Source organism: Gymnoscopelus braueri (genome assembly GCF_963280865.1).
Source record: "Gymnoscopelus braueri genome assembly, chromosome: 9".
Lineage (NCBI taxonomy): Eukaryota > Metazoa > Chordata > Actinopteri > Myctophiformes > Myctophidae > Gymnoscopelus > Gymnoscopelus braueri.
In genome coordinates this window covers 22,163,990-22,176,489 of record NC_137610.1, presented here as the reverse complement: position 1 = coordinate 22,176,489, position 12,500 = coordinate 22,163,990, and the positions used below count along the sequence as shown (strand labels likewise).

Sequence of the window (12,500 nt, the reverse complement as noted above, 5' to 3'; positions counted from 1 at the left end):
ATAAGAGGTTTCTGCCCGACAGCAACGAGACCCCGGTTACTGAAGAAACTCTATATACTCTATATAGCAATGATTGCTTGCAGCACCCTTAACACTGAGGACTTTGCTGTGTATGATGGCTTCTTTGTGTGTGTGTGTGTGTGTGTGTGTGTGTGTGTGTGTGTGTGTGTGTGTGTGTGTGTGTGTGTGTGTGTGTGTGTGTGTGTGTGTGTGTGTGTGTGTGTGTGTGTGTGTGTGTGTGTGTGTGTGTGTGTGGGGGGGTGTGTGTGTGTGTGGGGGGGTGTGTGTGTGTGTGGGGGGGTGTGTGTGTGTGTGTGTGCATGCAGTGTGCGGACGGGCAGTGAGCTGTCAGTTTATTGTCAGTGCCGTCAGGGTTAGGATGACACGGCTGACACTCATGTCAGAATGACCGGGGGGGGCTGATGGAATAGAGGGAGGCGAGCGTGACGCTGAGCCCCATAGACGTCTCGTCTTCTATAAGAGCTCAAATCCCCATCGGGCGCACGCAGACGTTATACTAAGCAACCCCCGAACGTGTGTGGAAATACGCACACCGCCGTTTTCGCACACGCACAGGAAAAAATAACACATCAGTGGTGGAAAGTAACTAAGTACATTTACTCAAGTAACATGCCTATTTGGTCGTAAATGTTTTTGTTGTTGTGTTGTGTGGTGCAGGACAGCCACAGCATCGTGTTCCTGTGCGACCTGCACATCCACTTCCCCTTCAACATCCTGGAGAGCATCAGGAAGCACTGTGTGGAGGGACGGCTGGCCTTCGCCCCCATCGTCATGAGACTGGGCTGCGGCAGCTCCCCGCTGGAGCCCGATGGTAACGTGTGGTGGAATGCAACGCATCTACAGAAGTGCTTCTCAAACTTTTGTCATGTCAAGGACCCCCAAATTAATATTGTTGGTGTCGGGGCAGAAACCTCTTATCTCCATATTTTAACTTTTTGTGTTTTTTCGTAAATTAACGCCCTACTTGATCACACTACGGCGTCACACAGAAGTATCAAAAGAAGCAGATCCACAAGCTCGAAACGCGGCTCGAAACGCGGCGCGAAGCGACGCGTTTCGAGCTTGTCGATCTGCTACTTTTTATGCTTTTGAATTAGAATCCTGAAAAGTAACAGTTTGGGACATATGAGGTTTCCACCCGACATTACAGAGACAATATGTATTTGGCCACGGACCCCCACCTGAAAACATTTTGTGCCACAGGGACCCCCTTTACAAAATGTGTGTCTGTCTTCTATTTATCCAGGGTACTGGGAGGTGAATGGCTTTGGTCTGTTTGGAATCTATAAGTCAGATTTTGACAAGATTGGAGGAATGAACACGGAGGAGTTCAAGGATCGCTGGGGCGGGGAGGACTGGGAGCTGCTGGACAGGTAAACCACCGAGGTTATTCCACCCACGACAGAGATGATGATATGACAGTGTGCCACCCATTCTAAACACTCAGTTGGCGCTTTCCTTTTGATTAATTTGGACTACAAATACTATAGCATAAACCTAATGCATGTGCCAGCACCACATGTCCCACTGACTGACTGTGGATATTTCTCCTTGAAATCAAGAGCAAGATGCTCTCCCTCCTGAATCCACTGTCTTGTGCCAGCTTTGAGCTCCATGTCTAATATCTCCCATACATCCTAAAGCCCCAATGATGCCAAGTTATTGGGGTCCGATGCCAACCCTGATTTTGGAGTTTTTTATAAGAATAAAAAAAATCACACCCTGTGTGAAGTGGGCGGTGTATTCCTAGCTAATCACAATACTGAATGGAGTCAACCAATCATGTACAAAAGATAAATACATTTATTGAAACACTCTTTATGATGGACGAAACCATAACTCGAAAAAAACAAAGATTTGTTTTTTTTCGAGTTATGGTTGCTTATATAGGGCTATGCACATGTGTCATGTGACACTGGCCAATCACAGTCCTGAATAGACTGTGATTGGCCAATCACAGCGCAGGATAATTCTACAAATTTCCTGGGCCCAGATCTCAGCGCAGGAAAATGTACATTTTTCCAAATCTCACTTATAGGGGCGGTTTCACCGCCCAAAAATATATATATATAAAATAAACACAAACATCTACAACAGATGATTTTAACATTTCCAAGAATAGGCCTATGTATAATATATGTATATGATAGAACTGAAAATACAGGCATATTGTGTTGTCAGTGCTGCCATCTAGAGGCTGAAATATGCACACTGCTGCACCTTCTTGCCACACCTAAAAACGCAACATCAGAATGACTTCGACAGTGACGGTGACTCATTCTAATAAATGCCCCCTGATACCTACCCCACCCTCCCAACTTTGGTTTCTTATAAGGGACCGGCTGCATTTTAACTCGGTATTTCCTCTCCTCCTTCGGCCTCTAGGGTGCTACAGAACGGCCTGGAGGTGGAGAGGCTACGCCTGAGGAACTTCTTCCATTACTACCACTCCAAACGAGGCATGTGGAACGCCCAGAACAAGAAGACGCCCAAAGGATAATGCCTTCTGCCTGGGCAACGCGTCACTTGGGGGGGACCCTATAACCTCCAAATGCACATCCACTGTGTGTGTGTGTGTGCGTGAGACAGAGAGACCTGACACAGCAGGCCAGGTCACTCACTGCCTGACCCTGCCTGTCTTTTTGGAACTAGGCCCCCACCACCTGTAAAGGGATGCCTCATTTTCTCCAAGGCTGGGGGGGGGCACTTTGTGTTTGTTTGTACGACAAACGTACACGAGTCCAAAACCCGAACTTTTGGAGTCTCTGCCATTTTTACACAGATAAACTGGAGCGGTCGTCTTGGCGTCTTAGCTTCTCTGTCTGTCTGACATTTTCGGTGCAATGTTTTCAAATAGACTGGAAAAGCAGCTGTTTTGTGTGTGTGTGTGTGTGTGTGTGGCGTGCGCTCGTGTGTGGCGTGTGCAGCGTGTGTGTGTGTGCTGTTTGTAATGACATGAAGGAAGCACCTTTTTCTAACAAGGAGCTGTGAAGACAACCTAAGATTCTTTTTCTAACATGCCCTTACATTGGAAACTGTGTGTGTGAGTGTTTTCCTGACATAGGTGACATTTAGACATGAAACCAGTTGGCCGGTGTGTCGGCATGTCAATTTGGGAACAAAACCGTTTTACCCTATTCAGAATATTGTAACGTTTCGCGCACTGAGCTGGTATCGAACCCCGTTCTCCAGCTCGGCAGACCGGTAACAAGCAACGCCAAGAGAGCTACAGTAGCTCCCTTTGAGGAGCAAGTTACGGCCGGGTCTTTTGCGGGGTCGCTACACTATACACAAGTGTAGGTTTGGGGTCGGGTTTAGGGTAAGAGGATATGGAATGGATGTAAGTCAATGCAAATGTCCCCAAAAGTTTGCATAACCAGTGTGCGCGTGTGTGCGTGTGCCATGTTGATCCCATAGATTCAGAGACGTGTGGGAAGGAGAAGGTCTGTGTCTTTGTGGTAAACGGTGTTTCTGAGTAGTTTCTAATCATCTCTGACCTGCTGTAACACGGCTGAGTTGCTGAAGTTCTGCTAACGCTATGAGCCCCCCCAGAGAGACGCCACCTCGGGGTCCGTGTCACCACCAACGAGCGCTTTCCCCAGATACACAGCTAACTAGTTCATGTCTCTCTCTCTCTCTCTCTCTCTCTCTCTCTCCTCTCTCTCTCTCTCTCTCTCTCTCTCTCTCTCTCTCTCTCTCTCTCTCTCTCTCTCTCTCTCTCTCTCTCCCGCTCTCTTTCACTTATAAGCGTTTCATCTTTCTATCTCTATCTAAAAAGAAAAGCCTTATCCTTCTCAGTGTCATCCAAGTGTGCGTGTTTGAGTATGTGTTGAAACACTGTCGATAGCCATCGCTGCTGGTTCCTAAATAGGAGGTTTTATGTACCGTGCCCAATGTTCAGGCTGTAGCTGTTTATGACCTGATGGGTTGTATTAATTAACTGCAGGCTAATTCTGATGTCTAGAGATGTGGCTATTTAAATAGAAAGAAAATAAAATGTAATCCGTGTGGCCATTTAGACTAGGATATGAATGCGGAAGTGCACAAAAATTGGGGGGGAGGGGATATACAGACACTGTATTGGCAAACAGTTTACACCCACTTCTCTACTGATGCTCCATTGTGCTCCGTTCCCTTCAGACCTCATCTAGTCAACTGGAACATACTAATAACTGGAATAGGGGGGGGGGGGGGGTGGTGGGCTGGGACATACTAATAACTGGAATAGGAGAGGGGTGGTGGGCTGGAACATACTAATAACTGGAATGGGGGGGGCTGTAACATACTAATAACTGGAATAGGAGGGGGGGGTAGGCTGGAACATACTAATAACTGGAATGGGGGGGCTGGAACATGCTAATAACTGGAACAGGAGGAGGGGGGGTGGGCTGGGGCGGCCTTCACGAGTTTCCTTTGAATGTTCTCGCCATTGTTTTAAGCCAGCGATTCTCAACCTGTGGGCCCTGGCCACTTAAAGATTTTATAGGTGCCGTGTTAAGTGGTCAGATGGGTGGGCCACGAACGCTTTTGAGATTTTCAAGCGGGCCCTGATCCAGAATAGGTTGGGAGCCGCTGTTTTAAGCTTTTACTGAGCTGGGTATTGCTTTTTTCCCTGAGTAATATAGTTGCAGGGTCACAGGTTCACACAAGGATACGAACAAGAGAAATCTGGGCTAACTGCACACTCTGCTTTTGGAAGCTTTGCAGAGAAGCTCGAGTTTATGTACGAGGGGGTGGGGCGGGTTAGGCATGGCTTTTTTCCACAAATGTGTGCCTTTTTATCAGGGTTCGGTTACAGGCAGTTTTTTTTTATTTTAAAGCTATGCTGATGACAGGAGGAGAGGGCAGGAACACACGGAAATATGAGATTATTAATCAGCAGGTTGTCATGTCACTGTACATTTAGATATTCATGTTCATGGAAAACAAAACAAAAACACAACAACAACAACAACAACAGCAGCGACATCTCCACTGGATATTTGTTGCATTTCTCTCAGAAGTATCCCCGCGGGTGGAGGGATACATGGACTCCACCATCATTCACTGCCGGCCCCCCTGGACCGGTCACTTTTAAGGGACTCTTATCGTGGCTGTCAGGGTGGGCCTGTGCTGTTAGAGATAAAGATGAGACACAGACAGAGGTGTGGGGGGGGACTAGAAGGTGTGATGGAGGTCTGCTGGCAGCTGCAACAAAAGACCCCCGCAGGACCACCATGTGTTGCCATTAGGTTGGCTAGAGGCCAAGGATCCCCAATGGCCTCTGTTTACTTAACACGTTACCGCTAGCTGGGAGGTGAATGGATTTCACTCTTATTTTGGAAACTTACACTGTAAAGAAACGTGTCAATTTAAACCCAGAGAGTGTACAAATGGAAACCAAATGGACCCGTACGGGTCCATTTGGTTTACATTTGAGCACTCTCTGGGTTACAAATTGATTAGCCTGAGGCTACGAGCTCAATCCATGGTCTTGAAGGGCGGACCCAAACACAGCCGCCTGGATTTGTGCGTGGCTTCCTATTGATTCACCAATCTATGTCCGCGCCTCCCCTCCCCTCCCCCCCTCGGCCTGTGCACGGAGCCCGCTGACGTCACCAAATTTAGAGCGACGCCCCTCTGCACTCTGATTGGTTAGGAGATAACAAGGTCCAAGACCATGCTTCCTGCATCGCTCCCCCAGGCTTTTTTTCTTTTGTAACAAAAAAAAAAGCCTGGGTTTCCGAGGCTACAAATTGATAGATTAAGACTGAAAATGTAACACTGAATGGGCCCGTAGTGGTCCGTTTTCCAAATGAACACTCAACATTTTTGCTGTGTATATTATCTGGATGGACTATATTAAGCCGGAAGTAATATGGATGAACGCTAATGATCAGCTATTGACTACATGATTGTTCAAAAAGCCCCCCGAGACCCTATCCTCGCCTCTACAAAGGAAGTGGTCTATATACTGTATTTCATTTAACGTTGACATGATGGGACTATTTAAAGATAAGAGAAACACATCACAATATAAGGACATATATAAATAAATAATACAAAAAGACATAAAAATGAAAAACAGGAATATACATTCCAAAGTAATTTCTGTGAAATTGTTTTGTAGAGAGAGAAGAAGAAAGAAAAAAAAAGTTTTAAGAATGTATTGTTCTTTTATTTTACATTCTTTATGTTTGTTTTGTTTGGGAGATTTTTTTTTTGGCGAATAAAATTTTATTGCTTATGTCTCAAACATTCTTTGGACGCTTCTATGATCTATTCTTCTCTCTCCTGACTGCTGGAATGCTAATTAGTAGTTTATGTGAAACACCTGTCAAAAGATGTCTGTCTTCCACTAAACACATGGAGATAACCTGACGTTCCCATGTTGGCCACGTGGGGGAGCTCCTTCTACAGAGAGACATACTGTCTTACTCACCTTGTATGTGAAAATAATAAGGCAGTTGGAACAGTTTGGTAAGTTACATATTGTTTTTGGTTAAAACATAACGTTTTTTTGTGTGTGAAAAAGCTCAAGCTCCATTTTCTGATAGTAGCCTAATCATCTATTCGAGTGGTGCCTAGAGTGACTGCAGTAACATGGGTCTCTCTCCTTGCCTCTCCAGCTCTTTTGTGTGAACAAAACGGAAAATATATTTGCATGTGTGTTGCCAATTTCTTCTAATCAGCTTCTATTATAGTGTAGCTAGCCCACAGTTCTGCCCATTTCTTTGTTATCACTTCCAATTTCACTTGTTTATCCTGTGTCCTGTAGGAATTCTCTCCTAAATTGATCAAATTGGTACCTGAAATAGCATTGTGTGTCTGTGTTCTAAAGAGCTGGAGAGACGGGGGACCCCTGTTACTGAACAAACACAATAACAGTGTTTAGCCTACTTTCAGAATATAGAGCTATTTAAAGGTAGGGTATGTGATATTTTTGGGTCATATTTTTGTTAAAAGGTTAAAGCACTATATTCTGATAGTATTCATTGCTGCTATAGTGTTTGTTCAGTAACAGGGGTCTCCCTGTCTCTCCAGCTCTTTAGAATCAACAGAAAATACATTTTCAGGTGGGTTGCAAATTTTCGGGAGAGAGTACCAATTTATCAACTTAAAAAATGTATAGTGTTCCAGTTCCAATTTTGTCTGCTCGTTTCTTTGTTTCATCAAATCCTGTATGAGTTGGTACCCTGACCTGAAAATGCATTTTCTGTTTAAGAAAGAGCTGGAGAGACATGGAAACTCCTGTCATTAAACACTCTATAGCGATGAGTACTGAGTACTATCAGAATATGTAGTTATTTAAGTACAACACTTATTTTAACAAAGGAATATCACTTGCCCCACCTTAAACCCTCACTTAGACCCCCTTATTAGGTGATTTTTATTAGATTTTGGAGGAGAGACAGTCACTCACTACCTATTACCATAACCCCCCCCCCCCCCCCCCACACACACACACACACACACACACACACACACACACACACACACACACACACACACACACACACACACACACACACACACACACACCATATCACACAAACTCCCTCAGTGACTCAGGGCATCAGGCTGCAGTGAGTCTGTATGCAAACGTGGTTAATCAGACGGCCATTAACAGCTCAGTATAATTACAGTCAGTGAGGCTACGTGACGGGACATGTTATGTGACTTATCCCGGCACATTCTTCTGCTCTCACATAAACTGGCTTTCTCAAGGAAAACACACTATAAAGGGATTATATAGGACAATATCTTGTATCTTATAGGGCTCAAACAAATCCCAAAGGAATGGTATGAAAATACATTAGATTCTTAAAGGATTTTTCGAATTAAATATCCTCTGGCTAGAGTTCCCTCGGGGGCCCCACATAGGCTGTGTTACTGCTAGTGACAGGTATATGAAGTCATAACAGATGGGAAACGTTCTAAAGAAGATCATAACTTGTCTGCTTCTCTCTTTTACTGCGTTAAAACAAACACTCCCCGGGCCTGTTGCAATCATTTCCGCACAGTGAGTTTATTCTAAAGTGATTTAATTAACCTAGCAGTGGTCTTATTCATCTCGACTCTGTCGGGTGTCCAAAACTGTTACTTTTGCAGGATTCGAATCCAAAAGTAGCAAAAGTAGCAGATCTACAAGCTCAAAGCGCACCGTTTCGCACTGCGTTTTGAGCTTGTAGATCTGCTACTTTTGATGATTTTGTGTGACGCTGTAGTATGATCAAGTAGGCCGTTGATTTACGAAAAAACACAAAAAGTTAGAATATGGAGATAAGAGGTTTCTGCCCGACAGCGGCGACATGACCCATGCAGAGATAAAAAACAAAGCACCATTATTGAACGCCAAAAGTTGGAGGATTGAATGCTAACAGAACTGACGTGCTGCACTAACACATTTAATCATCTGCAGATTGTGTTTTGTTTTAAGTTACGTTGTTGAGCTCCCACACAGTACAAATGCTCAGTTTCAATCCATCCACTTAGTTGTAACTCCAGTGGTGGAAGAAGTAATCAGACTCTGTTATACAAGCAAAAGCACTGTCTTCAAAACTTTAGGCCTACTTGAGTTAAAGTACTAAAATATAGTAAGAGTTCTCAAGTTTTTCACAATTTGTCAAAGTTTGTTTGAAAATAGCAGACCTACAAGCTCACAACATGTGGCAATGTGACACGTTGCGAGCTTGTAGATCTGCTATTTTCGAATGGAAGAAGTGTAAAATAGGGCTTAATGGATCATTTACCGTATGTATTTGTAATAATAATTAAATCTACAAAGTAGCTGGTAAACTTGAGTTTTCAAATAATAGTAGTGGAGTAAAAAGTAGGGTACAATGTTTGCCTCTGAAATGTAGTGGAGTAGAATTATAAATGATTGAAAAACTGACATATACTCAAGTAAAGTAAAAGTACCTCAATGTTACTCAAGTACAGTACTTGAGTAAATATACTTCCACCACTGTCCCAGAGTGTACACATGGAATCAAACGGACCCATTAGGGTCCATTTGGCTCCATTTGTACACTCTGGGAGTTACATTTGGGACAGAGCGTTTTGTCCTGAGTGTGACTTGGCTTGATGCTTTGCCCTGAGCAGCACGCACTCCAGAGATGATGGAAGTGATGTCAGCACCGCAGCTACACGACGGCCTGGATGAGGCAAGCGCTAACCTCCTGTGATCTCCCCCCCCCCCCCCAGCCTATACCCCGTGTTCCCTCTGATCTCATGAGCTCTGGCTCAGCCTCCACTACAAGCCAAACATGGTGGTTAACATCATCATGGCCTTTACAAGAACTCCTGATCCCTCCTGCTCTCCTCTCTCTACAGCCCTATACTCACAACAAACTGACTGACTGACTGACTGACTGACTGACTGACTGACTGGCTTTACAGTAAAAGCAATGATTCATGTCCGGGTATTTTCTGTGTGTGTGTGTGTGCGTGCGCGTTCATGATCTGTGACTGAGTGAGTGAGCGAGTGAGTGAATGTCTATCTCCTTCAGCTATTTAGTCATTGTGGCTTTAGCATTGTGTGTGTGTGTGTGTGTGTGTGTGTGTGTGTGTGTGTGTGTGTGTGTGTGTGTGTGTGTGTGTGTGTGTGTGTGTGTGTGTGTGTGTGTGTGTGTGTGTGTGTGTGTGTGTGTGTGTGTGTGTGTGTGTGTGTGTGTGTGTGTGTGTGTGTGTGTGTGTGTGTGTGTGTGCGAACGAGTGTGTGTGTTACAGTCATGCTGACTACCAGCACAGTATATTATGTAATGGTGCTGGACTTTGTCCCATTCTGGGGGGGGGGGGGGGGGGGGGGGGGGTATTGGCACAGTATCGGGGGAGACACGCCCTACCGGTGTGTGAGTGTGGAGTGATTAGAAGCAGGTCATTACACTTTTATGGTTTATTTTCCTCAGCCATTTAAAGTATGATGCAACAACTCACCTGAAACAGCAAACAGGCCAAAGAATGGTCCAACTTTGCAGAGGTTTCTATTAAACCACTTAAACCAATTAGACCAGCGGTTGTTCTTTTCATGTCAAGGACCCCCAAATTGATGTGTATTTATTTGGCCACAGACCCCCATCAGAAAATGTTTTGTGCCAGGGACCCCCAGAAGAGAATGTGTTAAAAAAGTTTTTAAAATGCTCCCAAAATCGCAGATATACAAGCTCACACGTAGTGACACGCTGCTGTGAGCTTGTATATCTGCTATGTTTGAAGAGCCAATGTATAAAGCATGGATAAAGTGGTGAAAATGATTGTGATGCTGTATTAACACATTTGCTGGGGACCCACTGGAACCCCCCCCAAGGACCCCTGGGGGTCCCCGGACCCCAATTTGAGAACCACTGCTATAGACTGTAAACTGGACCTGAGTTGGCTCTGTACGTGGACCACTTTTTTCCATCGACACCAAAAAATTGCTGATCTACAAGCTCACAACGCACAGCATTGTGAGCTCACAATGCACATCGTTGTGAGCTTGTAGATCTGCTATTTACAGTGAATATTCCCACCCCAGAATAGGGATGCTATTAGGGCTCAAGTGGTTTTAAGAGGATTTTCTCACATTCTTTGCCTCTTGGTTGCTTTCCATTCAGTAGGCTTATCACCCAGCTGCTATGATCACAACGAGAAGAATACAGACAGGCAGACAGACCGGCAAGCACCTGGAATCTTTATTAAGCGGATTGAGCAAATAAAGAACAGTAGGCTTAGGCTATATTATTATTATTTGTAATAAGTCAAGCCCTTTGTTTAACTTTCCCTTGTAATCCAATTGGGCGTATTGAATGCAGTTTCATTGAAAGGGCCACGGCCTTTTCAAATCAAAAAGCACTACATTGCCGTACATCATTACTAAGGGTCAGTGGGTCAGGGGTACAATGTTCTGATGAAGGCTCTTGGCCGAAACGCGTAAGCGTTAACTTTATTGGTGTGTGCCATTTAGAAAAAATAAGTACTTTGTCCTCCACTGACTTGACCTTTTGCGATTTTTATTCCTGTTCTTGATATGTATACAGGATTTTGGGTTTAGCACCACACTGAGAAATCCCATTGTTCTTTTTCTAAATCATTACCAAGGGCTTTGCAGGTTGAGTTGTGCTGCTGGTTTTGGGTGAGAGATCACTAGAGGTCAGCTAATGAGGGCAGGAAGCCCGACCCCCTGTGGTCTGCAGGCACAGATAACATGCAGTCGGCTTGGTGTGAATGTAGGTTCCAGCTTGGCTAGCCCGAATTTCCACTGACTCGTTAATTTGTTGAGATAATTGATGACACTGCCATGTATGTGGTGGAAAGTAACTAAGTACATTTACTCAAGTACTGTACTTTGAGTTAGGCCTACTTTACTTGTGTATAGTACATTTTTCAATACTTGATACTTCTACATCTCAGAGGCAAATATTGTACTTTTTACTCCACCACAATTATTTGAAAACTTTAGTTCATACAATTTTTTTTATTATTAATACAAAACATACATTAATCAACGAAGCACTATTTTATATGTTGTCTCTTCGAAAATAGCTAATCTACAAACTCACAACGCATTACATAATATTATGCATACTAAACTGTGGCTGGGTCCTTAATTGAAAAGGATCAAGGGGTGATGATGTACCTGCCAGATGTTTACAACATTATTTCCCCAAACTTTGGGGACATGTGTAGCATGCTGTGATTGGCTCCTGCGGGACGGTCTATCTCCTGTCTGATTGGTGCTCCTGTCTCGTAGTTCAGCCCCTCCAGCGGCACATCAGCGTTGCCATGTTCACTTATTATAAGCGACATTGTGCTTGTTTTTCTTTAGTTGCTTCTAAACATTTTTAGTTACGGGTTGCGTTTTTTTGGGGGGCTTGTTTCTGAAGTGTAATTGCTTATTTCGGCTTGTTTCCAAATTTTGGAATTACTTTTTAAACCAGTGGTTCTCAAATATTTTCATGTATTACAGGACCACCCGAATTAATGTGTAGACGACTATTTGTGTTGTTAGAATGTTTTAAAATGTTCCAAATATTCCACATTTTATTTCAATATTTTTTTGAAAATAGCAGATATATACCGATAGTGCTCATGTGGACTAGTCGCTTCTTTTGGGCTTGTTTTTCAGACCTGGTCGCTTATTTCTCTCACAGAATCTGCCAACTATGAGCACATCTGCATCGGCTCCACTCACAGTCACCACCAGAGTCAGACCAGTGCGCCAGGGCAGGCTGTTGGTGACGGAGGACAGGAGGGCAACAACAGAGCGTAAAGTGATATTTATTTACACTTTTCCCTCAACAATTAAACAAAACAAACGCGGTTCAGTTTGCTGAAAGGATATTATACGGGACTCGTCTTTTTATCATATCATACGGGACTCTTTCCTGAGCGGGGAGCGGTTTCGGTTTTCTTCTAATCTACACCGAAGGAGAGAGAAAGTTTAAATCCCCGCGGAGAGAGAGAGAGAGAGAGAGAGGTGAGCGTATTTGCCGGCTTTGAGTCTCTTTTTCTTGTGT

General features: G+C 44.1%; 2 protein-coding genes across 2 annotated transcripts in view; both read left to right on the top strand.

Annotated features, from left to right (window-relative positions):
• b4galnt4a (beta-1,4-N-acetyl-galactosaminyl transferase 4a) overlaps positions 1–3,142 on the top strand; it is a 350,679-nt gene extending 347,537 nt beyond the window's left edge. The window contains exons 24-26 of the mRNA XM_080438341.1: positions 679–832; positions 1,268–1,394; positions 2,407–3,142. Of these exons, the coding sequence (XP_080294467.1) occupies positions 679–832; positions 1,268–1,394; positions 2,407–2,521 (396 nt within the window). The 3' untranslated portion in view covers positions 2,522–3,142. The remainder of the gene's footprint in view (positions 1–678; positions 833–1,267; positions 1,395–2,406) is intronic.
• Positions 3,143–12,203: 9,061 nt separating this feature from the next.
• abtb2b (ankyrin repeat and BTB (POZ) domain containing 2b) overlaps positions 12,204–12,500 on the top strand; it is an 80,816-nt gene continuing 80,519 nt past the window's right edge. Inside the window, exon 1 of the mRNA XM_080437974.1 lies at positions 12,204–12,500. This exon is cut by the window's right edge and continues 1,154 nt beyond it. The gene's annotated coding sequence lies outside the window, so the exon portion shown is untranslated.